This window comes from Barbus barbus (genome assembly GCF_936440315.1).
Source record: "Barbus barbus genome assembly, chromosome: 12".
Lineage (NCBI taxonomy): Eukaryota > Metazoa > Chordata > Actinopteri > Cypriniformes > Cyprinidae > Barbus > Barbus barbus.
The window spans coordinates 29,244,564-29,272,040 of record NC_136740.1 but is presented as its reverse complement, the minus strand read 5'-3'; the positions used below and the strand labels follow the sequence as shown (position 1 = coordinate 29,272,040).

The 27,477-nt window shown below is 36.7% G+C and overlaps 3 protein-coding genes across 5 annotated transcripts; 2 read left to right on the top strand and 1 right to left on the bottom strand.

Moving 5' to 3' along the window:
• Positions 1 to 665: 665 nt before the first annotated feature.
• Positions 666 to 11,577, top strand: LOC306877552 (uncharacterized protein). 2 transcript variants are annotated; one of them, XM_079429383.1, is made up of 11 exons: positions 666 to 989; positions 2,519 to 2,663; positions 3,386 to 3,718; positions 4,811 to 5,040; positions 6,074 to 6,395; positions 6,507 to 6,643; positions 7,574 to 7,632; positions 7,784 to 7,913; positions 8,441 to 8,538; positions 10,152 to 10,486; positions 10,566 to 11,577. In XM_079429383.1, exons 1-11 carry the CDS (start codon positions 932 to 934, stop codon positions 11,080 to 11,082), a joined length of 2,364 nt encoding a protein of 787 aa, XP_079285509.1. In that variant the 5' UTR covers positions 666 to 931; the 3' UTR covers positions 11,083 to 11,577. The 2 variants fall into 2 exon arrangements, with proteins under 2 accessions (XP_079285509.1, XP_079285510.1); XM_079429384.1 differs by lacking the exons at positions 2,519 to 2,663; positions 3,386 to 3,718 and having other exon boundaries at positions 698 to 989; positions 10,566 to 11,525.
• A 787-nt stretch (positions 11,578 to 12,364) lies between these two features.
• On the bottom strand, positions 12,365 to 21,251 carry LOC306878438 (pre-B-cell leukemia transcription factor 1-like). Of its 2 annotated transcripts, XM_079430793.1 has the most exons (9): positions 20,843 to 21,251; positions 20,146 to 20,219; positions 17,532 to 17,776; positions 16,573 to 16,763; positions 15,940 to 16,075; positions 15,649 to 15,790; positions 14,255 to 14,349; positions 14,045 to 14,095; positions 12,365 to 13,440 (listed from the first exon to the last, which is right to left on the bottom strand). In XM_079430793.1, the coding sequence occupies exons 1-9, from the start codon at positions 21,085 to 21,087 to the stop codon at positions 13,360 to 13,362; spliced, it is 1,260 nt and encodes a 419-aa protein (XP_079286919.1). In that variant the 5' UTR covers positions 21,088 to 21,251; the 3' UTR covers positions 12,365 to 13,359. The 2 variants fall into 2 exon arrangements, with proteins under 2 accessions (XP_079286919.1, XP_079286920.1); XM_079430794.1 differs by lacking the exon at positions 14,045 to 14,095 and having other exon boundaries at positions 20,843 to 21,168.
• Positions 21,252 to 22,002: 751 nt separating this feature from the next.
• On the top strand, positions 22,003 to 26,766 carry LOC306878410 (uncharacterized protein). Its single transcript, XM_079430758.1, has 5 exons — positions 22,003 to 22,464; positions 22,766 to 23,251; positions 24,678 to 24,834; positions 24,912 to 25,150; positions 26,171 to 26,766. Exons 1-5 carry the CDS (start codon positions 22,402 to 22,404, stop codon positions 26,303 to 26,305), a joined length of 1,080 nt encoding a protein of 359 aa, XP_079286884.1. The 5' UTR covers positions 22,003 to 22,401; the 3' UTR covers positions 26,306 to 26,766.
• The last annotated feature ends 711 nt before the right edge of the window (positions 26,767 to 27,477 follow it).

Genomic DNA, 27,477 nt, shown 5'->3' with positions numbered 1-27,477 from the left:
CACCTTAGTAACTTAAAAAAAGGTATTCTTTCAGTCTCTGTGTCTTGCTTGCATAACTCCACAAATCCACACACACAAAAAAAAACTTTTCTCCGTGATGCAAAGCTGAATTTTCAGCATCTTTAATCCAGTCTTCAGTGTCACATGATCCAGAAATCATTCTAATATGTTGATTTGCTGCTCGAGAAACATTTCTGATTATTATAGAGTTGTGCTGCTTAATAGTTCTGTGGAAAACATTTTTTAATAATACTTTGATGAACAGAAAGAGCGTTTATTTCAAATATAAATCTTGTGTAACATTATAAATGTCTTTACTATCCATTTTGATCATCTTATCATGCCCTTGCTTAATAAAAGTATTAATTTCATAATCGTACTGACCCCAAACCTTTTAACAGTAGTGTATATATCCAGCTTCAACCTAGAAAATGCTGAAAAAAGAAACACAAATGTATAGGACTTCTAGCATATTTATAAAAATGAGATATTATGTCTAGTTTGAACACAAGGAAGTAAAGTTTTTTGTGTGTGTGGTATTGTTCAATTGTCCTGTCAAATTTCCTCATGCAGTAAAATAATAATGACCTTTCAGATTCACACACACACACACACACACACACACTCGCTCCTATTCTTTTGCACACAGTGGCAGGAAGTCGTCCAGATATCCGCCGTGCTTCTGAAAAAGAATGAGGGACAAATTCAGGGAGGGAGCTGTTGAGGGTGTAGACATGAACGTTCACACAGTAATACTGGACTGATAATGCTGCATCCATCTGAAGAAACCATCCAAGACTCTCTGAAGACATAAGAGCAGCCTCAAATGAGAAGACACCAGGTCTTGTTCTTGGTGATTCATACTCGAAGGGGTTGATTTGTCAAATCAAGAGGAACTTGACTAACTCCTGACTCGTCTGTGTGTTCAGAGATGCACCTGACTGTGAGATTCTCCTTCATCGTATGGACTCTCTGCACATTATCTCATGGTGAGTCAAGTTCAGTTTCCTGTGGACAGAACTGATGGATGAATGAATGATGGACACAGATGACTGCATGATGATTTGATGATTGCCGGATATTCTAAGACCCACTTACTAGCTGCAAATAAGACAGGACTAATATAGAATATTCACTAATTGTTTTTATAACTTCAATTTGAAGGCAAACGATTAGAAACTTGATATTAGATATATTATTAGATAATAGATATTAGATATGTATTACATGTTTATTAAATTAAACATTAACAAACATGCAAATTAATTAAAGATTCTATTTTGATTATTAGTTTTATTAGATATTATTAGTTTTTCCTTTTTTGTAAAAATATGTAATATTTCTGAAATAAAATCTAAAATATGTATTGGGTGTAACTTAATCTCAGACCCACAAAGTAAATATATTCTAATTTAAAAAAAAGCATTTTATAAAAAATATAATGTGTGTGTGTATATATGTGTGTGTGTGTGTGTGTGTGTGTGTGTGTGTGTGTGTGTGTGTGTGTGTGTGTGTGTGTGTGTGTGTGTGTGTAAGTATCTACTTGATCAATTTGTCCATATGTACTTTCTGTATTTTGCCTAATGGTTAGAGAGTCGGACTCATAATCCAAAGGTTGCGGGTTCGAGTCTCGGGCCGGCAGGGATTGTAGGTGGGGGGAGTGAATGTCCAGCGCTCTCTCCACCCTCAATACCACGACTGAGGTGCCCTTGAGCAAGGCACCGAACCCCCAACTGCTCCCCGGGCGCCGCAGCATAAATGGCTGCCCACTGCTCCGGGTGTGTGTTCACGGTGTGTGTGTGTGCACTGCTGTGTGTGTGTACTTTGGATGGGTTAAATGCAGAGCACGAATTCCGAGTATGGGTCACCATACTTGGCCGTATGTCACTTCACTTCACTTCACTTCAATGGAGAAAATGCTAAGAGGAAAAATACAAATCTACAAGATTTTTAGCAGACATACAAAAATGAGATATTGAATGTGAAATTTTTTGAAGAGATTTTTTTGTGTGATATTGTTCAGTTGTCATGTCAAATTTCCTTCAACAAAATTTTTGCAGTACTGTAGTACATAAGCATATATTGTAGGATTTAAAAATATATACAATGTAAAAGTAAACCCATTTATACTTTCTGTGTTTTGCAATATAAAAATTCTGGTATATTGTTCAGCCATAAGGGCTTGATTTTTACTTCACACACCTGTCAAAGCTATTGTCCCTCTCTATTACATCCCTCATCGCTACAGTAATGCCCTTCTGCCTTCATCCACTCCCATTCCACCCCATTTCCTGTTGCTGTTCATCGCTTCTGGAAACTTCCTGTTTGTGTCATGCCCCTCGTTTCCTGTTTCTCCTGGAATTCAGGTCAAGGCCCCGCCCACTCCAGCCTGGATGATGCTGAACATCTATAGTGACCTGGGCCCTTTTAATAGGTCAAAAACATGCTTGACATTGCCATGTGTTCTACTCATTTCTATTACATGATAATCATACTTACTTTGGCTTTTCCTAAAAAGGCTCCCCTAGTGATCCATACAGCAGCTGTAGTGAAGGAAATACATGTCATGGCAAGTTTGGGAATGGAGTATGTGATCAGGAGTGCTCAACGTCTGACTGTCTGAGAGATGGATTCGACTGCCTCAAAGACAAAGGCACCTGCATGTAAGAAACCAACGTGAAACATGCTAATATAATATCACATAAAACAAACCAGGAGAAGTAACTCCAGCTGTGGAGGAAGTACAGAAATCTAGTAGATACCCTAACAAAATATTACTCTAGACTTGAGTATTAGTACTCAATTTTAAATCAAGTGTTTATTTTGTTATTTTAATTAATATATTTTCACATTTTGTTTTCCTACTGCACAAAATACCTGGGGAGGGGGGGCTATCATACACTATCCCAACATTAAAAATATATTAAAATATCAATTTAGGTAACCGATACGTCATGTGTGCGAACAATTGAAAAAAATCTAAATATAACATAGTATTTAAAAACGAAAAAACTTACCCCGTTGAGACGGTGATACACAAATGTGGACATGTCCATATTCAAACATTTCATACAGTGGTGGGTTTAAATAGCTCACATTTTTACAGCATATTTAGTTCACAAACAACTCAGTCGTGACCTAAATAGGATTTTATAAAGTATTAATAAAGTATTATTTGTCATAAATAATTGTAACCACAGTTACAATGCATCAAATTGCATGCCTTTAAAGAGTATAAAGCATAAGAGGATGCAGTTGTTATAATTAGCCTAGGCTATTCACACAAGAACTTACAACTGATATCCATATGAATTTATTGCAATGCAACACAAATATTTATCATTTGTTACATGCATGCTTGAAGTAAAATGTTTTGTTTTCTCAGTTTAGGGTATATTCAATATTGCCGAAATCATTATGACAACGGCCACTGCGACCAGGGCTGCAACAACGCCCCCTGTGGGTGGGATGGCTCGGACTGCCACAAAAAGCAGTACCCCATCTGGGCCAAAGGGAGCCTCATACTGCACACTAGAATCCCTTTCCAGAGGGGTCAGACCCAGAACAGCTCTCTATTATGGGCCTTAAGCACTGTCCTGCTGACCAGCGTCAAACTCAGAGGGATGGCACCTCTCCAGCCCACCACAGACCTACTTACAATGGACACCCGACAGCTCGCCGAGCTGTACGCTCAAACACCATCCTATGACAGCAATGGGTTAGTGATACTGTCTTATGTTTTCATTTAAAGAGGCCATATTCTACACTTCAAGCTTTCTTTTTTTACTTTTTTTTTTAAATATTAAATATTAAGTATTTATTTTTATAGTCCATGTTAATTAAGTGAAGTGACATTCAGCCAAGTATGGTGACCCATACTCGGAATTCGTGCTCTGCATTTAACCCATCCAACGTGCACACACACAGCAGTGAACACACACACACCGTGAACACACACCCGGAGCAGTGGGCAGCCATTTATGCTGCAGCGCCCGGGAAGCAGTTGGAGGTTCGGTGCCTTGCTCAAGGACACCTCAGTCGTGGTATTGAGGGTGGAGAGAGTGCTGGACATTCACTCCCCCCACCTACAATCCCTGCCGGCCGGAGACTCGAACCCGCAACCTTTGGATCACGAGTCCAATTCTCTAACCATTAGGCCACGACTTCCCCTAAAGGGGTTATGCACCAAAAATACTCCTAATATAAATAAACCCCTAAAAAATACCTATAAAATAATGTTAATAATATTAAGTTAAAAGGGCCATATTCTACTTTTCAAGCTTTTAAATTGATTTTTTTTTATTTTAATTTAATTTAATTTTATATTCCATGTTAATCAAATGTTTATGCATCAAAAATACTCATAATATAAACTGTAAAAAGCATAAAACGTAACTAAAAATTATGTAAAATAAATCCTTTAAAGAGGCCATATGCTACATTTCAAGTTTTTATTTTATTTTATTATATTTCTTATTTATAGTCCATGTTAATCAAGGGATTATGCACCAAACATACTCATGATATAAATAACCCATGAAGAAAAGGCTAAAAAATACACTTACAATAATGTCAAATAAATAATTTAATTTTACACAGCTATTTTCCACCATTTCGCTGCTTTGTTGTTTTATACGTTTTATGTTTTGTCTTAATTGTTTTATATTCTATGTTAATCAAAATTTTTATGCACCAAAATTACTCATGATATAAACAAACAATTGTAAAAAAATATATATATATACCTAAAAAGTATGTACAAAATTAATCATTTAGTATTATATTTTTGTATTTTTTTAATGTATTACAGGTCAGTGTTATTCCTGCAGCTGGATAACAGACCCTGCTCCCATCTTTCCTCCACCTGTTTCCTGTATGCCATCGAGGCTGCACACTTCCTGCGTGCCATCCTGGCACAGAATCATGCCTCCATGTTTCCCATGATCCCAGAGATCCTGGCGGCTGTGATCAGTGTACGAGGAGTCGATGAGGAAATAGGAGCCAGAGAGGAGGTGAAACTGCCCAAGGAGGAGCGCAACGGTTTGTATTCTTTGTACTTTGCCAAAACATAAGCATACTGTTCAGACACTTAGAGAAGAACTTTATGCAAAATTTAAATTCTGCTAATATTTACTCACTATTATCATTTCAAACCAGCATGCTGTTATTTTACCTGCAGAAAGTGTTTAGTATGAGTATTTATTAATATTCTCAATTAGCTTCTTTTATTTATTTATTTAAATTGTTTTGTAGGGTTAATTTTTTCATCTTTATTTTATTTAAAGAGGCCATATACTACATTTTAAGCTTTTATTTTACTTATTTAAACTTATTTTTTTCATTTTTTAATTAAAAAATAATAATTTCAATTCGCTTTCATTTTCTTTTCAGTTTACATTTTTTAAATTTTCATTTCATTTGAATTTCTATATAGCTTTATTTTTGTTAATTTTATGACTTAAAATTTCAGTTTGCTAAGGCAAAATTTAAAGAGGCCATATTCTACATTTTAAGCTTTTCTTTTACTTATTTTATTTTAAAACTAAATTTTAATTGAGTTATGTTCATGTTATTTTGGTATTTATTGAGATTATTTTGAGATTTTATTTATTTTAAGATTTCTTTTAATTTTATGCAACTATTTGCAGAAAATAGTTGTGCTTTTAAACTTTTTTGAATAAAGAAAATCTATAGCTTTATATTTATTTCAGTTTTACTACTTCAATGTAAACTTGTTTAAGATTCAGCTAACACTAATTTTCATTTAATTATGCCTAGTTGTTCATCTTATATTTATCTAAATTTTATTTCAGTTACTAGTAGTTTTTGTTTTAGTTTCATATTTAGTTAACAAAAAAAGCAGCAATATTTATTTTCACTAACAATGACTATTATCTCTAAAATGACAACAAAAAAGCACCATAAAAGTAGTATTTTGAAACGATACAATAGCTTTGTGTTAGAAACTAACTGAAATTGAAATCATTATTCACTAATGATCTAGCATTTAGCCTCATTTTCATGTTTTCTTGTATTCCTGAGCTTTATTTAGCTGCTAAATGTCACGTTTCAGTTCATGAAGCCTCTCCTGCCTGGATGTGGCCTGTGGTCGGTGTGGCGACGGGACTCGGTGTGGCGGCTGCCGTGATCATCACGGTGGTGTTCCTGTGGTTAAAGAGAAGAAGACAGAGGCGAGAGGGAGGAGAGCGGGTGCGTCACAGATCCACGGTGACCTACAGCAATAATGGCAGCAAGGACTGGTCCCGCCGCTCTGAGGAGAAAAGAAGCCGATCGGGAAGAGATAAAGACAGAAATGGGACGAAGAAAAACAAGAAAGGAAAGGAGTCAGGAAAAAGTCGCAAGGAGCCCCTCGGCGAGGATGCGATCCGTATGCGGTGAGTCTGATTTTCAAAGGAGCTCGAGGGTCTTTGAAGAGTTTTCATACTGTGAGTGAGGAAACAGTGCTAATGGGGAGGAATTGTCCGTGTCCTTTACGCTGATTATAGACCCCTGAGGAAGGAACTGGACATCGGAAGTGACACCGATGTGACCCAGAGCTCCATGGAGGACATCAACAAGACCATCTGTGACCACAGATCACCCGACCAAAAACACTTCAACCACCAACAGCCCCGCATGCTGGGTGAGACCTGCTGGAATGAGGAGCCACTCACTGGCATACAGCTAAAAATGATATTTTTTCAGTGTTATTTATGTGTTTGCTCTTAAATGACAAAAGAAGGGTGTTATTTTATATCTGTGAAACCATCATTTTGGCAAAACAGCCTAGTAGATGGAACAATAAATGTTAATTTAGTTATTCTCTCTTCATATTATATATATATATATATATATATATATATATATATATATATATATATATATATATATATATTATTTATTTTGGAACAATCATTTCACAAACAGCCAAGCAGATTCAAAAGATAAAAGATTAACAAAACAATATAATGTATAATGTTAACAATGCAGTTAATGTGATTAATTCGTTTTATATACTACTATTATAGCATTTATTACTATTATCATTATTATTTTAAATGAGCATTTATTTTCAGTTTTCATTTTAAATTTAGTTTAGGTTTTAGTAATATTTATTTGCTTTTGTTATTTTTTTTTTTTTACATTTTATTAGACATTGCTATTTAGCTTTATTTTTGATTTCAGTTTTCTGAAATTTAAGTTTAATATTTAATTTTCATTAAAAAAAATTTTTTTTAGATTAATTTAGATAATGTATTAAACGAATCGGTATAAATATATGCATTATTTATGCATTTAAAAGTATGTAACTGCCATGTGGGGACTTCTGTGAACATTTCCAAGTGATGATTCAAGAAAATCTTTCAACAGATTCATGTTGAAAAACTTGTTTTACATCCCCAACATGACCTTTGAAAATCATGTGCATCTGAATAACATTTGCATATTATTTTCAATGCATCATGAATGGAGAGAGTGCTATTTCTAATCATGCATACTATTCAGCACAGATAGGAGGAGAAATGGGACACAGCTACTGTGCTTCAATTGTGTTTTTCTTTTATACCATTAGCTCCCCCTAGAGGATGGGAAAGAAATGCAGTTCCTACACCTCAAAGACCTCCAAGAAATGTGAGTTTATTTAATTTTAACAATCTGCCTGCACTTTAAAGAACATATTATACCACAACGCTCTTGATACATGTTATTAAAAAGATTTCTGCATGCTGCATCATTGTGCATGCTCTCTGAAGAGCTGATTATTTGTGCTGTCCTCTCTCAGGCTGCTCCGGTGCAGTGGTGCGGTCCGGACGGCTCGGTCGTGCTGATCCGAGCTGTCAGAAGCGGGCTTGACCGAGTGGTTCTGGAGCTCCTGAGAGCCGGAGTGCCAGTCAACAACACCGACCACACGGGTAAGAGCCCCATTAACCCTTGCATGTGGAACGGGTCCCTTCAATCAAAGTGGTCTTCAAGAATACATTACAGGAATAGTTTTTGTTTCCTTTGCAGTTGGGGAGTAATGTGTTTTGCCCTTTCTGGTTTTGTCTTTGTCACTGTCTCTGTCCTGTCCTGAACTCCCCACTGCGGTCCTCCGTCTCCTCCTGCTTCCCTCGCGTCACTCCAGCACCCCTGATAAACACGTCTGATTCAGAACACAGTTAATGTGCTGTAGCGCCCGGTCAATGTGGAAATAATGTATTAACCTGCCATGCCTCTGTTTCTCTCTCTCAAAAATTTCCCTCTTTTATTGTCGCTTCCTGTTTTCCCTTCCCATAACACATTCCTGGATGCTCGCATGTCATTTTTTGGCTTTGTCCACTACTTTCTGGCCCCTCTGCGCGCCACAACACGCCATTTCCTGATCACCCTTGCCCTGTTTGTTGTCAATTCCTTCTTGCATCTTTTCTCTCTCTCTCTATCTCCAATTCTCTTCATCCAGGGAGATCTGCCCTCCACTGGGCATGCTCAGTAAACGACCTCCCATTGACACGGACTCTCATTCGCTACGGTGCTGCAGTGGACTTACAGGACCATAAGGTAAAGAAAAAGTCAATCTTTTGTGTAACCAATCAAATAAATTGGGGTTATGCGCCATTCAAAATTTGAATTGAGGTAGATGGATGAATGGACGTATGGAATGACAGACAATGACAGAGAGAACTATAGTAAAACTACATATACAGTGGGGCAAATAAGTATTTGATACTATAAGTAGTTTTCCCACTTACAAAGAATGGAGAGATCTGTAATTTTCATCGTAGGTACACCTCAACTGTGACAGAATATAAAAAAAATCCAGAAAGTCACACTGTATGATTTTTGCATAATTCATTTCCATTTTATTGCATTAAATAAGTATTTGATACAATAGAGAAATAGAACTTAATATTTGGTACAGAAACTTTGTTTACAATTACAGAGGTCAGACGTTTCCTGTAGTTCTTGACCAGGTTTGCACACACTGCAGCAGGGATTTTGGCCCACTCCTCCATACAGGTCTTCTCCAGATCTTTCAGGTTTTGGGGCTGTCGCTGGGTAACGCGTAGTTTCAGCTCCCTCCATAGATTTTCTATTGGGTTCAGGTCTGGAGACTGGCTAGGCCACTCCAGGACCTTGAAATGCTTCTTACGGAGCCACTCCTTAGTTGCCCTTGCTGTGTGTTTGGGGTCATTGTCATGCTGGAAGACCCAGCCACGACCCATCTTCAATGCTCTTACTGAGGGAAGGAGGTTGTTGCCCAAAATCTCGTGATACATGGCCCCATCCATCCTTCCCTCAATACGGTGCAGTCGCCCTGTCCCCTTTGCAGAAAAGCACCCCCAAAGCATGATGTTCCGATCCCCATGCATCACGGTTGGGATGGAAAATCCATTCTCAGGATCACTGATAATCCACGAGGCGAGATCTTGCACGGAGCTCCAGTCCGAGAGAAATTGACAGTCATCTTGAATTTCTTTCATTTTCTAATAATTGCGCCAACAGTTGTTGCCTTCTCACCAAGCTGTTTGCCTATTGTCCTGTAGCCCATCCCAGCCTTATGCAGGTCTACAATTTTGTCCCTAGTGTCCTTAGACAGCTCTTTGGTCTTGCCCATAGTGGAGAGGTTGGAGTCTTATTGACTGAGTGTGTGAACAGGTGTCTTTTATACAGGTAATGAGTTCAAACAGATGCAATTAATACAGGTAATGAGTGGAGGATAGGAGGGCTTCTTAAAGACAAACTAACAGGTCTGTGAGAGCCAGAGTTCTTGCTGGTTGGTAGGTCATCAAATACTTATTTCATGCAATAAAATGGAAATTAATTATTCAAAAATCATACAATGTGATTTTCTGGATTTTTTTTTAGATTCTATCTCTCACAGTTGAGGTGTACCTACGATGAAAATTACAGATCTCTCCAGTCTTTGTAAGTGGGAAAACTTGAAAAATCGGCAATGTATCAAATACTTATTTGCCCCACTGTCGATAGATAGATAGATAGATAGATAGATAGATAGATAGATAGATAGATAGATAGATAGATAGAGAACAAACAGTTAAACGATTTATATGTAGATAGACAGAATGATAGACAGAATGAACAATAGATTGATGAATGATTAATTGTAATCCACCAATACTAATGGAATAAAACTCAATCTTTCTCTATAGGGTGAAACGGCTTTGTTTCTCTCAGCTCTCCACGGTTGCTATGACACCGCACGCTTCCTGCTGCTCAACGGGGCCAATCAGGATCTGTCTGACTACAAGGGGCGGCGGTCACTGGATGTGGCTCGAGAGGGATTACATCATCAGGTCCTCGAGCTCCTGTTGGCTCACAGAGTTCACAGGGCGCCGGTTCCTCTAGATCCCACCACCGAGCTGCTCTGGGACGATCGCACGTATGTCTGTTCTCCTTGGGTCGCTTCACCTCCATGTCTACCTGGAAGAAGTGCCTCGTTTTCAGGGGTCATTAGCCACAGGGGGATGTCAACACCTCCGCCTACGTAAGTCACCTCTGCAGATGTTCCTTCAAAAACCATATGCAACTTTAACCAACGTGATCTCATGTTTTGCTCTCAACAGTGATTGGCAGATGGGAAGAACGCAATGCTCCTCCCCCCAGAACTGGCGTCCAGCGCCCAACCAATCAGCAATGGCATTGGTCAGCCCCAGGATTCTTGGCCTCCCATCTCGGCCTATCAGTACTCTCCAGGAAGTGACGTCAGAGGCGGAGGACGAGGAGAGGGAGATGACCCAGGACGTTACTCGAGCGGCAACGCCTCACTTCCTGTCTCCTCAACCCGCACCTCGACAGCGTTCGTTCTCCTGTACCCAGCATGCACTGAACCGCCGTTCCAGCGGCAACCATCCAGAGCTGTCCGTAGCCATGCCAGCTGAAAAATTAGCCAATGAGCATGTAGAAATAGTGATCATGTCACACCCAAGAGAAGCAGCCAGCCAATCAGAGAGCAAAACCACAAGGAACGGCCTCAGCGCAGCTCAGATGGACTCTCAGAGGGAGAATATGAGGAACTGCAACTCCAAAATGAGTGAAAGGATCAGTAATGAGTTCCCCGTCATCATCCAAAGCAGCATGTGAGAGAAGATAAAGAGAGAAGAAATTATACAAGACAACTCGAAAATGCATAAAACTGTGCTTTACAATTTCTCTATTAACACTTAATAATAATCTAATATTAGTGGTGGAATCTCAGGAAAACTTGTCCTCGCCCCAAAATCAAAAGCAATAATTAGATTAGTTAGTTTTGCATTTCGACATTATTTTTCAGGACAATAAAGCATATTTTTCTCCTTAATTATTCCCTCATAAGTGTTATATGTTTAGATGTTTTGCTTTATTGTAATTCATGGTTTACTTTAATACTACACAAAATATACAAATAAAAACAAAATTTCATTACAGCAGTGAGAATTCAATTTTTTTTCACTATAGTAATAGGACATTTTCATGAAAATAGTGACTTCATATAATATTTGTATTACAATACCATAACGAAACCTTGATGCAAAAATATTTTCTGTAAAAAATAAACATATATAATAAACACAAATTTTGGCTTCATTTTCTGTAAGGAAAAAAATCCTTATTTCTCTTTATTTAGAGTTGAAATATTATTTAGACATGCTCTTGACAGAAGTTATGAAATTCATCCTATTAGATTTTATTTAGTGCTGTCAAGAGATTGCTCACATCCAAAATAGTTTTTGTTTGCATAATGTGTATTTTTATTATGTGTATATATATATATATATATATATATATATATAAATACACATATGCATGTATATATTCAAGAAAAATGTTGTTTAATTTTATATATTTTTTATATATATGCGCATGTACATTTTTCAAAACATATTCTGTGTGTGTATTTATATATGCATAATAAATTCACACATTATGTAAACAAAAACTTATTTTGGATGCAATTAATCGTTTGACAGCACTAATATTATTGCGTTGAATTGCATTTTCTAGCAGTCTAATCTGCTCTCCATTTTAGTTGAGGAGGGTGTTCATAAAATGTCCATTACTGTTTTCCACAAACAAACAAACAAAAAGAATTGTAAATATATTTAAAAAGATGTACACTCACATGAGATGAAGATTCAAGAAACATCCAGATTCCGGTGTATATTGCACAATGGTGTCGTAACCAAATTTTCTCGCTTTTATAGAATCTGACTTAAAATATAGTCTAGCGAAATATTAACAAATAACATTTCACTGGGAAATTAATCAGATTACTAAAGTAAAATGGGCTGCAAGTGCCATATTAAGTAAACATTTTTCAGTGTTAAAAATAAAGGTAAAATGTATAATCTGCTTGAAAAAAAAAACTACATTTGAGCGCAAATGATGAATGTGTACACAGACAGTCTTTATTGTAAAAGAGGTAGAGAATACAGGTGTTTCACTGTACAGAGAAAAGACAGCACTGCTGATATACTCATTCAAACGGTAAATTAAGACAGCAAACACACCTCATTCATATAACCGATACATACACAAACCCAGTAAAAAAGAGAAACACACACACACAAAAAAACAAAACAAACAATCTTTGGATTTTTCTCTATTTCCCCCTTCATCTAAGCCAATTATATGTGAGCTTTGAATAAACAATATAGAGCAGTGATAACAATAATATAATAACTATAATGAAAGCAGTCTTAATGCAGTTAAAAAGTTCCCCTTTCAACACCCAGATATTGCAGTAACAAATAGTGGAAGTTGTAATGTAGTGGAAAAGTGAAAATAAAACTAAAATAAAATACATGACGGCAACTAAACGCCATGAACTCATCCAAGTAGTCTCTCTCACACAAACACACTCATTCATCCGAATGGAGAAAAGGGCCTTATTCATGAAACAAAAGCTCAACAAATGCATAAATTGTGTGTATATGTATATACTGTACATACATACGCACGCACATATGTATGCATATGCATAAACTGTAACAAAATTGTATGTAAATTAGCTTTACACACACATAAAATATATATATATGTGTGAAATATTATGACAGAAATCTGTTCTGCTCGCACTGAACTGAATGTAAAAAATTACAATTTTATGAACAATTTATTTCATGCTTCATGAATGAGGCCCATTCTTATGTAAATTACCGTATTGAATGGAATACGACAATTGTCATAAGAACAGCTTTATGAATGGAAAATCTCTGCTCGTGTTTCATGAATGAGGCTCAATGTCAAGTCTGATAATAAGCTTCTAAAAACAAAATAAATGCGAAAAACTAAAACTGCATTTGGGTAGAAGAGTGACCATTCTTTCGTCATTCCGTGTGTCCTCCGGTATCGGAGCGGGACGCCAGCGGAAGGAGCTCATCAGTCCGAGTTGTCGGAGTGATCGCTGCCGGGTGAAGTGGCGGAGGGTGGCGTGTTCTGCTCCTGCCAGTTCCCATTAGTCTGCAGACACAGAAAACTGCTGTTAAAACCAGAAAAACAGAAGTCGTCCTGTACAGAAATCTATAAACATGATGCTAGCATACATGCCAGAATTTAAGGCCTATTCACAGTGAGTGAAAAAAACTACCACTTATACTGAAGATGTTATTTACAATGATCCGGCTTAAAGTTAAAGTTTGGATCAACATGAGGGAGAAAATTTACTCATTTAATGCAAGTGAAATATACTGTTAGATAATAATAATAATCATTTCAACATTTATACCAGACTATATTTTTATTACTAATATATTATCATTATACCAATATATTGCTATTTTACACTTATTTAAAGCAGGTGAAATCTGATTTAATTGTGAGATAATTTTCATTTATGTAAATGACCACGTATGTGCTATTCACCTTTGTTCAAATGTGTGAATGTTTCTCATGAAAAAGTCATGTAACACTTCACACGTCACTCTTGATATGAATAGGCCTTAATTCAAATCAATGTGAATCCTTGCAAAACTGCATAACTGAGTAAAGACCATCACAGTGAAGTCACTTAAAAAGCGAGACTGATAGACGGCAGACAAGAGCATGCATGTGATGAGCTCCTCACCCGGCTCTCTCTGGTACTATAGAGTCTTTCTGAGAAGCGTGATTGAGCGTCCTACCAGAGAGAGAGAGGAAAAGGACATTTAGGCAGAGCTGCACGGCAAAGCAAACACACAAAACCACACCGTTGCCTCTCTGAACCAGTGAGATCCAAACACATGCACAGAGATGATGCCATGCAGCTGAATGCTGACTGAGTTCGGGAGAGTCGTACCTGAGCCCCCATGTGATAGGGAGGCTGCTCTCCGTTCATTGGAGGAACTCCTAGGAAGCAGTCAGCTGACCCTGACAGCGAGAACGATCCCGAGCCTGGAAGAATGAGAGGTACGAGACTCAGTCATGTATGAAAAACCTCCCAAATGTCTTTTACTAGTACTACAATTTTATATCAATTTGAATGAATTTAATTATTAATTAAGAAGGATTTTGCACTGTGGTACCAGCAGTATAAAGAGCATTTCTATGTGAAGAAATAAACATATACATACATTTTACTGTTATAGTTTCAATTAACATTATGCAATTAACAATAGATCCTAACAGAAAGTGATTAAACATTGTGGTCTTTGTTCCGTTAAATGCCGAACGCGCCTCTCCTCGAGAGACCGGTCTCTTCCCCGTGCATGCACGCTGGTGTCCTCGTGGGTCCAGGAAGGGAGCGTCGAGGAGGACTGCCGCACCTGTTAGGCGGCTGACGGGCCAGGATGCCGGGCCGTCGAGTCCCTCAGAAGCGCCGGGACCATAGGAGATGGACGAAGCCGCACAAGAGACGCCGCCGCCACTCGCTCCCGGCCCCGAGAGGGGAGCGCGTGCGGCCACCGGACTCCGCCCCTTACCTGGACCCTTCCCTGATGAACACTACCCTCCTTCACAAGCCCCGCAGCACAACGAGGACACCAGATCCCTGTTTATTTTGGACACTTTTCCCCTTGGACACTTTATTTTCCCTTATTATTGTTTAATAAAAACCTCTCCAAGGCTTGACGCCACGCCCACTGTGTCTGTCGTTTGCTCCTCCCGCCACAATATACACTACTGTTCAAAAGTTTGATGCAAGGATGCAATAAATTGATCAAAAGTGACAGTAAAGACATTTATAAGCATAGAAAAGATTTATCTTTTAAATAAATGCTAGACTTAACTTAAAGAATTCTGAAAAAAGCTTGAGCAGCAAAACAGCATATTAGAATAATTTCTGAAGGATCGTGTGACAGCTTTGCATAACAGGAATGAATTACATTTTAAAATATATTCAAATAGAAAACAGTTATTTGAAATTGTAATAACATTTAAGTTTTTCATAAATGCACACAATTTACAATTATGTACAGACCCTAAACTTTTGAACAGTAATATATTTATAACATTGTATTATATATTGTTAAACATCTAAATATATAGTTATTGCTTTCAAACATATTTAATCACTTTGTGATTGAAATATCAATGATTCATCTCAATGATTCAATTCAAAACTCTGCTGCAGTAAGCTACATGTAGATAAATGTTGCTGTTTCTTAATATGTATTAAATATATCGCTCAGGACTATTTCAAATCTCAAAAACTAGAGTGAAAATGCCCTGTTAGAGCTAAAGACTTGAACTAACCAGTAGAGTTTGGAGTGTGGGGTGAATCCTCGCTCTGTGTCGCCCCCAAGGCCGTCTTCATGGCATACAGATTGGCCTCTTCCTGGAACTTCCCAATGTTCTTCTTATAGCGAATCCTCTTGTTGCCAAACCAGTTGCACACCTGTCACGATTTCAGAGCCAGAATGAAACTGATCCGTCTCTGACGGCCGGACGCTCCCATAGTGGACTGAGAGCCAGGCTCCTTTCAAACGCTCAAAAGAAAACAAGCCTATTAAATAGAGAAAATAGATCTGGTAGAAGAGCTCGTACCTGAGACATAGTGATTCCGCACTGCTTGGCCAGCTCCTCTTTGGCCTCCTCGCTCGGGTAAGGGTTTGAGAGATGTGAATAGAAATACTCGTTCAGGACCTCTGTGGCCTGTTTACTAAAGTTACGCCGTTTACGCCTGACAAAGCAAGAAAATGTCATAGTCAAAAAAAATGCAAAATCTGAAATCAACATCTGCATGAAGAACAAACAGGGTTTCTGCAGATAAATTTGAGACTTTTAAAGACCTTTTTAAGACAAAGTAAAGAAAATGAAGGAGTAACTTGTAGGGAATACTATATGTATGTTCTCTCAAATGATTCTTAAATCAAGATACATTTAACTGAGAAGAAAAATGACAAGATAAGAAGTCTTGTTTTCTGTGAAACTGATCAAAATGACTAAAACATGATCAAATATATGCCGATGGGCTCAGAAAAATCGATTTCATTAAAAGGGAAAAACAAGTTTTCATTCCCCATTGACGGATGTTTGTTCTTGTTTTAAGCATGAACTCACTTAAAGTTGCTCAGTCTTTCAAGACTTGTTGAGTAAATGCATCCTGATTATGTTTAGATATTTGTATAGGAAAACAAAAAAGCACTAAAAGCTAAAATGTAACATCACAAATCCCACCTGGCATCCAGAAAGCGTGAGCGCAGTATCATGACCGCTTCACAGGTGCTCTGTTTGAGCTGTGTCTGAATGGAGCTGAACTTGCGGTGGATGATGGCCACCATGCGCTCGATCTCACGCGGAGACACGGGCCGGGTGCGAGACTGCTCCCTCAGCAGGTTCATAACATGGGTTGTGAACTCACTGCAGGCCTGGAAACAGCAATGAGGTTAGAAATCAGCTCCTTTCTGTCTGAGGACACTCAAAACCTGTGTCTTCCTATGTCAGACATACAATTTTGTCCCCACTCAAAGACAAATGCTGTGTAAACAACAGATCAAGATGTATTTCAAACTCAATAGAGTGCAACAGTCAGGTTCCAGAAGTAAGAATCTCATTCATTTTCTCCATAAAACAACTGATTTTGAACAATAACTTATAAAGCGAGACCTACTGTGATCTATGAGATTATTAATCAATGCTTTTGTTGATTCAGCGTATTTTTTATATAATCATGTTCAAATGTGGAATTCCTGATGAAAAACTATATTACCCATGATTCTGCAGAAAAATAAGTCTTCCTATGATCTGAAACTACATCAATATTTGTATGCACAATAGACTTATTTTGCAATAAAATTTATAGTTTCTTTATATTTAATAAACAATAGTTCTTTTCCTCATTAAAGTTGTTAATCTTGTCTTTTGGCCAGTTTTCAAATACTTAAAATCAACATTTCAAATAATCACAATGTTGTGATTCGCCTTGCAGCTGGTTGATTGGTTCACTTTTTTTTTTTTTTTTTTTTAACAAACTTTTTTTATGTGAAAACATGAATGAGAAAAATACTTGCTGAAAGAAAGCTGCTAAAAAAAAAGTGGGTGTGCACTGCTGCACTCTATTATTGTGATGCAGGATTCTGGACCAATGAGATTTTGCTGTGGGTATGGCTACCCAGCATAATGGCAGCGTCATGTACCTGCTCGTATTTTTCCAGCTCTGTGTGGTAAATGTTCCGAATTTGGCTCAACTTGCTTTTATAGTCAGAGTGCTCCAGTGAGCTGTCAGGTGACATCCCGCCAGAGCTTGTTGCGGCAGAGACCGCGGCGGCAGCTCCGCCCCCCTTCTCTGGACCGGCCACACCTTCGGCCAGCAGCATGTTGTCTAATCGCACGAGCTGTGGGTCTGAAGGCTCCTCCTCCTGAGCATTTCTAATGGAAAGACCTGCAAATAAGACATTTATTCATTAAAGGATTCATCCATTCACTGATTTTCAGCTTTGCATTGTTGCAATGTTGGTAGTTTAAGTAAACGATCATTGTGTATAGATAGTTTTCAGTCACGTGACCGGCTCGAAGACTTGTAGGGCAAAACGTCCATAGAACTGCTGCACAAGCGTGTCGATTTTTCATGTTTCACAGCCGCAAATATTTAGATCACCTCTCAAAAGAATAAAACAAAGCTATTTCTGAACAAAATGCAAGTTTTGGCCATATGCAATCCATATTAAGCAATATTTCAATCATAAACAGTGTGACAAAACGTTGTAAAAACACTTAAAGTGCCTTAATATATTTAAAACAGTAATATTAAAAGATCAAATTCAGTATTCACCACATTAATGATGCATAGTTTACACAGGCAAGCAGATGAGGCTGGAATATGAACGCAGTCCGCTTAACAGTCCTTCTAATGGTTTTCTACGGGAAGCTATTTAATGTGAAACTTTGCACATTGCGTTTATATTCTGGCTTCATCCTCTTGCCTGTACAAAATATACATCATCAATAAGGTGTCCACTTAATCTCGCCTTTTAATATCTGCATTTTACTACATTATTACTTGATGCAATCTGCGTAAAAATAGCTGGCGGTCAGCGGAGCAAAGCTTCGTTTGCCCGCCAGGTGGGCGTTCCTATGAACGTCACATGAAAACTATGCCTGCACCAAAAAATAAAAATCTATTTATTTGTCAGCAAAGGTCTGCTGTATTACAACTTTTATGAAAACTACCGATTGTACTTTCGCATTTTTGTATCACTGCTCAAGGGTAGTCTGATCGAACCCAGTGCATTATGGGTAATGAAGTGTTTCCATGTTTTTTTTTTTCTTCATCACAGCCCTTTTCCTCTAGTCATGTATCATGATTCAAAAATAAAAATTACCCCTTTAATATTCACCATATTATGTTTAATTTTAATAATGCAGATGCCTAATTGTGCAACACTGGTATTAGTACTTCAAATGTAAGAAATTGTGCATGTGAATAATATGCATAAAAATAAAACACATTAATAGATATATAATAAAAATATATAATTATACAACTGTACTGTAATGACTGTTTATTTGAAGGTGATGCCAAATTATTAGTCTATGTTCGTGCTGTAAACTATTTTTGAGCTGTTAAACTTTAAAGCAGAGAGTAAATAAGATATTCAATTTTATACCCATTTTTCTTAAAACTAAATTTGGGTTCATTTATTTAATCAATTTTCTCAGAGGAGTAGAAATAGTACAATCCAATATGTCTGATACTGTAATGGCAGTCAATGACCTACAAGATAAATATGAATATTGAATTAATTTTAATTTATTCCCTGGAGAAAGACAAGGTTAAGTGCTTCAGTCAAGGGCAAAACATTAAGCAGGACTCATTTTGACAGTTCCTGTGTCATCACTGCTTAACATTGCAGCTACCCCAAGTACTGCTTTATTCTATTACACATAGTCCGATTAGGAGAGATTACATTTTTATTTATATACTTTACAAAATGTTTCAAGACAGCACTGTGCAATAAACAGTGACTAGTGCAGGGCAGTACTGTATGATTAATGGCACACAGCACGGGCTGTAAGGGAGCGTGCCAAACCACGGAAATTAAACGACTCCATTAGGCACCACGCCATTTAATTACTAACCATCACAGTAAACATTTCAGTCCTCTTATGGGACTACCTAAGCCATTTTTTTAATGCAATTAATAATAGTTCAATTCTTGCATGCAAACAATAGGATGCTGCATGCAAATAAAAATGTTTGTGTTGATATACTGGAGAGTTATTTAGCTTCTCATACAAGCCAATTATGACTTTATTGTTGTACTGATATCCTAATGCATGCAAATGTGGTATCACATGCAAAAAGATAATAATATCGCTAAAACAGTGCTGAGATAAATTTTCATTTGGTACTCAGGAACTGCAAATGTGGTCTTTAGACAAACCAGAAACCATTTGTTATTGGTGTGCTTATTGCTCTGAGACTGCTTTTTTGGTATAAGATACGAGAGCAACTTCAATTTTTAAAACCTGGTCAACCCCATAATCATGCTATTGTTGAGTAAAAAGTGCTGTTTTAGCATTCAAATCATGCAAACGGCAGGGTTTGAGAATAGATGCATGAACTAGAATAAAACATAAATGATTATTAAGGAAAAAATAATGCAATTATTGTATTTTATGAAGTGTGCTCTCTCTGGCTTTGTTCTTGCAGAACATGGCGCCTGTGCCGAATCCAATGACAACTTTTAAACCAATTATAAAGTTGCAGTTATGATATTTACCACTTAGAAAACGAAATGCATTACTTACCAGTTTTCTCTTTAATTTCGCACAGGACACTAAATAAAGCCGGTTTCATCCGATGACAGTTTAAAGCGTGTTTTCTGTCACAAAACAACAAACAAAAGTCAGTTAGCCAACATTAGCATGCTTCCGATATAACAGTGACAGCAAGACTCGCGGTAAATATATAAAGGATAAGGTGAAAATATAATATGTCACATCCTCCCTTTATATATACATGGGATATATATATATTTATATATATTATTTCCCATTTCGATTCTCCTGACACATTAGCCTTTCACCTTAGCTTCAGGCAGTGATTTGTGTTTTTGTGACATGAATAAAAATAAAGTTACTCCTGTAATAAGATAAATAAAAAATACATATATGTATGTAACTTACATTTAATAGCGAATCGCTATTTTGCTACGTATATATTGCATAATTTACGAAAAAGAGTTTGTTTGAAGTCAAGAAAAACGTAAACAATAGCAGCTAACGTCAAGTCCGTGAACTTCAGCACACATTCTAATAATTCTTTTAACATTTTAGGCCTTTTTAAATGAAATAAAGGTGTATTTAAGCGGATTAAAGACGAAATGGTGTCATTAAAAAGGTTAGATGATAGATTATACTATGTTTAGCATACCCTTGTCGCACGCGATCGTTAGCTCGATGCTAAACTTGTAAGTTTTCAAAGAAATAGTTTTAAATAACTCACTTTGCTTGAGCTTCGTCTAAACTTTGGTCAGTAATCGTCATGATCTGGTGCAGGATATCTCCAATGTCTCGGCGGTTGTCGTGTCCATTTTCGGTGCCTTCGAGGCCCGCGGGGTCTCTGTCGGGGCGGTGTTGAGAAGGCGGGTGCACCGGGTTAAGGGGATGCATTCCCGGGTGGATGTTCAACCCGAGACCGCGGCTTGCGCTGGGCCCGTTGCCTGTGATGGGCTGCTGCGGCTGCAACATCCTGAGCAGTACACATTAATCTAGATGAGTGTGTGTGTGTGTGTGACTGTGAGTGAGTATGTGTCCATGCATCACCACACTGGAGTCCCCTAGCGATTGACACATAAAAACGTGCCCTTGCATGGAAATAGACGTTCTGCAAATGCAAAAGTCAAGATATGAGTACATTTTGCATGGGTGAAAAACAGTATGAAAACACACAGAGATTAAATTAAATGACACCTCATCTAACCAAGTCCATGAAACGTGGATTTATGCGTCCAGGAAAGTGTAGTTTAAATGCACAAATATGTAGAAGTTCAGGGTTTTTGTAAATAAATCTCACAGGAACATGCTCAGGTTGCATTTCATAGCAAAATACATTAAAAGGAAATGTAAATGTGATTATGCTTTAATTTATGCAAATTTAAAGAAGAAAAATTATGATATATTATGAATTATAGCTAAGTGGAATTAAAAACGTATTCAAAAAAATAAAACATCCAGATGATTTAGATGGAAATAGTAGAAACTGTCTTAATTATAATTAAGATAATATAAATAAAAGTTTATTATTTTTCTTATTTATTTGTTTGTTTGTTTTAAGGGTAAAATGTGAACTCTGGTCATGTTCTTGACCATTTTCATGATATTTCATGATAAATTATGAGTTGCTCAACCTATACAAAATTCCTTTCTGTAAGTGCATAGTTTACATGTCATCATATCACAGCCTGGAGGCTTAGGTCTGCAGTGTAATCAACCGGGGGAGAAACAGGACATGTTTCTTGGTGCTAAATGGCACATGAATGTCAAGTACCTTAATTTAAATTCTAGACACTCAGTCATCTTCTCCTCTGTGCTCAAGTCTTACACTATATCACCAAGTCTAACTTCTCGTTTTGCTGGTAGTCAACAGGAAACCTGCAAAACCACAGACTGCGTTAAACAAACAGGCCGCCAGTTTCAACATGCAACACTTTCAGAACTGTTGAGCATCAGCACACATTTCCCTTACGTATGATTATAAAATAGCTTAGAATTTGAATGAAAGTGGGTTTAAATGGGACATACTGCATCAAGCACTTCTATAGTGCATTTCTATACGTGAACCTATTCCACTAGTTAAACTGAAACGGGCCAAATAAATAGGGGTGGATCAGGGCCATAAGAGAGGAACAGGAAGAGAGACAGAGCAAGCAGACTGTGAAACAGTGAAGTTGTCGATGCATCGTGTCAGCTTTTAGCTCTTTTCAGATTCGTTTGTGAGAAACACTCAAAGTTTAGCTGAGAAATGTGGGAGTTAATGCGTGTTCGTACACGGAGGTGAGATGCATGTGGGCTTTACTTGACATTCCGCTGAGAGGACCTCATTTTAACTCGTCTAAGGTTGTGAAGGTAAGCAGGGCCGTAAAATGTCACCCGCTATCTAAATCGGAGTCGAAATAAGTACATGTTATAACTATATTACAATAACTATGTTGCGTGCTGAAAAAGTTTGATCTAAGATTAGTTGCCATATGTCATGTTCTACCACAGCCTATGCTTTGATTGCTAGATAAAAAGTGGCATTATAAATGATAAACATACTTTAGATATATATGCTGATTACGTGCATGACTGTTCAGTGTCTCTCAATGTCTCGACTTGTTCAATATATGGAAATGAGGGATCTCTAACTTCATGCTTTTTTTTATAGGCTCTCATATTTTCTTCCACGGAGAGCTCAGCTGAAGCTACGATGAACTGCTCAGAGGTCAAAGTTGAAACCTCGGTGGACAAGCAGTTGGAACCTCTTCTCATTCTCGAAGAGGGGGATGAACCTTCGGATGTGATAAACAACACAGAGAGAGGAAGGACCGTACTGAGAGTTAGGACGACTGATGAAAACACAAAAGATGACATTAGAGAAGCCACAGAGGGAAGTTCACATGATCACAACAATGTCCAAGTAGGAAAAGGTGAAAGTGAAGCAATGCAGGCAGAAATAGATGAGGAGAGGAATGTAACTCTGGAAAGTCAACAAGAAGAGAAGGTGGAAGAAAATATTGCGAAAACGGATAAGCGATCACCAGCGGGACCAGAGAAGATACTACAAGCAGAGACTCAAGACAAACCAAGCACTCAAGCAGAAGTAAAACTGCGGCCCAAAGACAGACTCAGCCCTGACGATGCGAAACTAACGGTAACGTTTAATAATTATACTGCATTAAGAAGACACCATGAAATAGCTTGACAAGTGCAGTTTCTTTCCAGTGTTGATGAATTTCCTATTGAATCACTAAGTGGGCGGGACCTTTGAAGTTCTTGTCGTTTTTCGTTTTAAGCTAATAGTTGTTAGTTACAGCTAGGAAATTTGAGAAATTCAAATAATTTATTATAACAAATAAACATTTTATTATTTCATTATTTATTATATTAGCATATAGACTACTTTTCAAAACTTTGGTGTTGGAGTTGAATGTTTTTATAAAGTAAAAACTGTTAATGTTGTGAAATATTATTTTATTTTAAAATAACTGTTTTCTATCTGTATATGTTTTAAAAATGTAATTTATTCCTGTGACGCAAAGCTTATTTTCAGCATCAGCATCCAGTCTTCAGTGTCATATGATTCTTCAGAAATGCTGCTCAAGAAATATTTCTCATTATTATCAATGTTGAAATCAGTTTCATATTTTTATGGACACAGTAATAATTTTTTTCAGGATTCTTTGATGAATAGAAAGTTCTAAAGGACAGCATTTATTTAAAATAAACATTTTATGTAACATTATACATGCCTTTACTGTCACTTTTTATTATTTTAATGCAAAATTGTATTATTTTAATGAATAAAAGTATTAATATATAACAATTTTAAAAAATAAAAACCGTCATAACTCCAAACGTTTGAACAGTACTGTAAATGAGCCTCAACGCTAACAGGCATGGACTAATGTTATTTAAAAAAGCTTCACATAATGACACTGATATTATTCGTTTTAGTTGTCATGGGATTAGAAAGCCTTTTTGTTTTCTTCAGAATTTTTAATTTTCCAAGTATTTGGAAATTTTCTTTAAAAGGAATTTACAAAAATACTAAATTCTAATATTTTAAATATATATGTAATATTCTTTATGAGTGAAAATTCTATTCATCAAGAAAAGAGCCTTGATTTTATCCTTCAGGAACCGATTGTGTTAAGGAGACACTATTACTTTTCGAAGCAATCTGACGTTTGGAAATTAAGCTGTATCAGACACTTATGGATGGACTATTTTGAATTAAAGGGATATTTCACCTAAAAATGAAAATTCTGTCACCATTTATTCACCCTCGCATCATTTCAAACCTGTAAGAGCTTCTTTCTTCTGTTGAACATGAAAGAAAATACATTTTGAAGTACATTGGTAACCAAACAGTTGGCGGAGGCCATTGACTTCCATAAATGGAAAAAAAAAAATACTATGGAAGTCAATGGCTACCAGCAACTGTTTGTTACCAACATTCTTCAGAATATCTTCTTTTGAAGCTCATATAGGTCTGGAACAACACGAGGGGGAGTCAATGATGACAGAATTGTCATTTTGGGTGAAAGGATTCGATATGATAATGATGATGTGCTCAGGTTCACAGGATATCTCCAGATTTCCCAGACGCTTTGTGTGAGCTGTTGTTCACGTTACAAGAGGGCCGGCGGCTCAATGACCAGCGCTGCTCGTTCCGTCTGGAGCACCGCAGGAGATGTTACTCAGAGCCCAGCACACCTCGCCACAGCCAGAGAGGTGAAGAGATGAACGCATTTCCTCACCATAATCACAGACAATAACAGGGCTCTCATGAAGCGTGTCTTTCCATACAGTGGTGTTCTCCTCCATGACGTCCCTGCAGAAGGAGGAGTTCTTCGATTTGTTGGTGACCTCTCAGGGTCGTCGACTGGATGACCAGCGAGCAGAACTCCAAGACGTTCCCTCTGCCCCCCCACCTCTGCTGCCCAAAGCCAAACAGAGGAAGAGCAGCTGGAAGATCCCAGAGGTCACCCGGAGCGTTCCCACGCAAACACCCAATGAGGACTTTTACAACATGATCGTCAACTCACAAGTGAGCGCTGCCGAGATGCTGTTTAGCACACATATGACATAGTCCTGGCCTGTACATGGCATGCTTGTCTTTGTGTCAGCAAACTTTTCTTTTATTTTTGCTAGCTTCACTTAAGACAGGGGTTTTCAAACTTGTTGATGCCAAGGGCATCCTCTTATGAGGACCCCATTCCAAATATATTACATAGACAGCTGTATATGTGCAAAAAGACACATACAGTAAACATGATTTTTTTTTTTTTTTTAAATAAATAACTGTTTGTTTGTTTTTAATTAATTAATTAGTTTGTTTGATTGTTTTTATTTAAAACTCTGCTTGTCAAAAGGCACAAAAAGACCATAATTAATATACTTATATATGAATACTTATCATTTCTGGTCAGTAATATCAAATCTGTAAAGTTTATTTTTATTTAAAATGTGTATATTTATTATTATTACTACTAATACTATTAATTGCAACATGTTTATGATTAATATCATAATGTATGGTCAGTAATGTCAAATTGGTAAAAGCGAAAGTTTTTGATTTCTAAAATTATTTTTATTATTTTGTTGACTTTTTAATAATAATAACAACAATAAAAAATTATAATTTTTTTTAAAAAATCACAAAACGTTTATAATCAATATAATAATTTTTGGTCAGTAATGTCAAATTGGCAAAGGCTAATGTTTCGGATTCCTAAAATAAATATAATAATAATTATATATCATTATATTAAAATGTATTATTATTATTATCATTAACAATCATTTCAAAATGTTTATAATTATTATAATAATTTCTGGCCAGTAATGTCAAATTGGTTAATGTTTTTGATTTTTACAATTATTGTTATTGTATTAACTTTTTAATACTGCTACTACTCTTACTACTAATTATTATTATTTATATTTTTTATTATTTAATTATTATTAAATTTCTGGTCAGTAATGTCAAATTGGAAAAGGCTAATGTTATAATAAATATATTTATTATATAATTATTATTATTATTAATGGATTTATTTTTTTTTAGGCCCAGGGGCGGCTGGAGGAGCAGCGCAGTGCAGCTCCAGGACCGATGGACGATGAAGATTTCTTTTCTTTGTTGCTGAAGGTCCAGGGCGGAAGAATGGATGAACAGAGAACGGATCTCAAGCCTGTTCATTAATAGATGCTACGATGAGCTGAGAATCAAACGGGAGGTTCCTGCTTCCCTGGGTCTGTTACAGTGTGTGAGTTTATCATGGCAGACTCTTTCCTGTCCAAATAACTATAAAGACCAGACTACCAGTATAAGAATACCTGCACTACTTCTCAACATTGCTACATTCACTGTGCTTGAATTCAGAGCCCCATGATGAATGGGAGAGTCACAGAATATCTCTTGCTTTAAAGATACCATTTGAAGGATCTCTGCCTCTTTCTGTTATGTATATGCAAAAATATGGAAATAAATGTTTAAATGTGAATTATAAAGTTTACTTTTATTATGAAAAGATATGTAAACTCAAGATGAAACATTTCTGAAGTTGTAGTTTCTCTGTTTTACATCCCAGATTCAGCCACTAGAGGGCGAAAGAGACTAACAAATTTCATCTCATTTGAGTAGCATAAAGACATTTTATCACCAATATATTTTGAGTTCATTTTTACAATATATTTTGTAAAATATATATATATATATATATATATTTTTTTTTTTTGCCAAATGGGCCTAATAAATTATATAAATTTTTTATACATTTTGTAAAATCATATATTTTAATATATCATCAATACATTTTATCAGCGATATATTTTTTATATATTTTGTAATATATTTTGCCATGTGGGCCTTTATATTGAGGAATACTTATAATACAGAACAGTAGACCCAAAAACTATTTGTACATTTAAAAATATATAATACAGATTATTGCTATAGATAATAAAATAAGACAACAAATGGCATTATTTTAAAGATATTCAAGAAAGCACATTTTTCAAACAAAACATTTATGAAAAAAATATCTTTGTTAGGCTTTGGATCTTAAAACTAATACATATAGTGTTCAAAGACAAAAAATAATTTTGAGCAACGTGAGGAAAGGTGACGTCAGATCTCATTAAATTCCCTGTTCTTTGGTGATGGAGGTGAGCATACGTGAAGGCTAATGAGAGCACAGGGACACGCGACTCTGACTTCAAACTAAAGCATGTGGATTGAACACACACTGAAGGTCACACATGATGTTCCTTCTCCTCGGACTGCAGCTTAATGAGGCGCTTCATTGAGGGAGAGTGCGATACTTGTCAGGTGTTGTTCACAAATCACCAGCTATACTGTTAACATTGGTAATT

Coding starts and splice junctions, on each gene's coding strand:
- LOC306877552 (XM_079429383.1), top strand. CDS start 932: ATGCACCTGACTGTGAGATTCTCCTTCATCGTATGGACTCTCTGCACA. Junction 6,396..6,506: donor GAGGATGCGATCCGTATGCG/GTGAGTCTGATT, acceptor CGCTGATTATAG/ACCCCTGAGGAAGGAACTGG. Junction 8,539..10,151: donor TGGACTTACAGGACCATAAG/GTAAAGAAAAAG, acceptor CTTTCTCTATAG/GGTGAAACGGCTTTGTTTCT.
- LOC306878438 (XM_079430793.1), bottom strand. CDS start 21,087: ATGTTGCAGCCGCAGCAGCCCATCACAGGCAACGGGCCCAGCGCAAGC. Junction 20,220..20,842: donor TTAGACGAAGCTCAAGCAAA/GTGAGTTATTTA, acceptor GTTTTGTGACAG/AAAACACGCTTTAAACTGTC. Junction 16,076..16,572: donor TCACGCTTTCTGGATGCCAG/GTGGGATTTGTG, acceptor TTGCTTTGTCAG/GCGTAAACGGCGTAACTTTA.
- LOC306878410 (XM_079430758.1), top strand. CDS start 22,402: ATGTGGGCTTTACTTGACATTCCGCTGAGAGGACCTCATTTTAACTCG. Junction 22,465..22,765: donor ACTCGTCTAAGGTTGTGAAG/GTAAGCAGGGCC, acceptor TTTTTTTTATAG/GCTCTCATATTTTCTTCCAC. Junction 23,252..24,677: donor CTGACGATGCGAAACTAACG/GTAACGTTTAAT, acceptor TGATGTGCTCAG/GTTCACAGGATATCTCCAGA.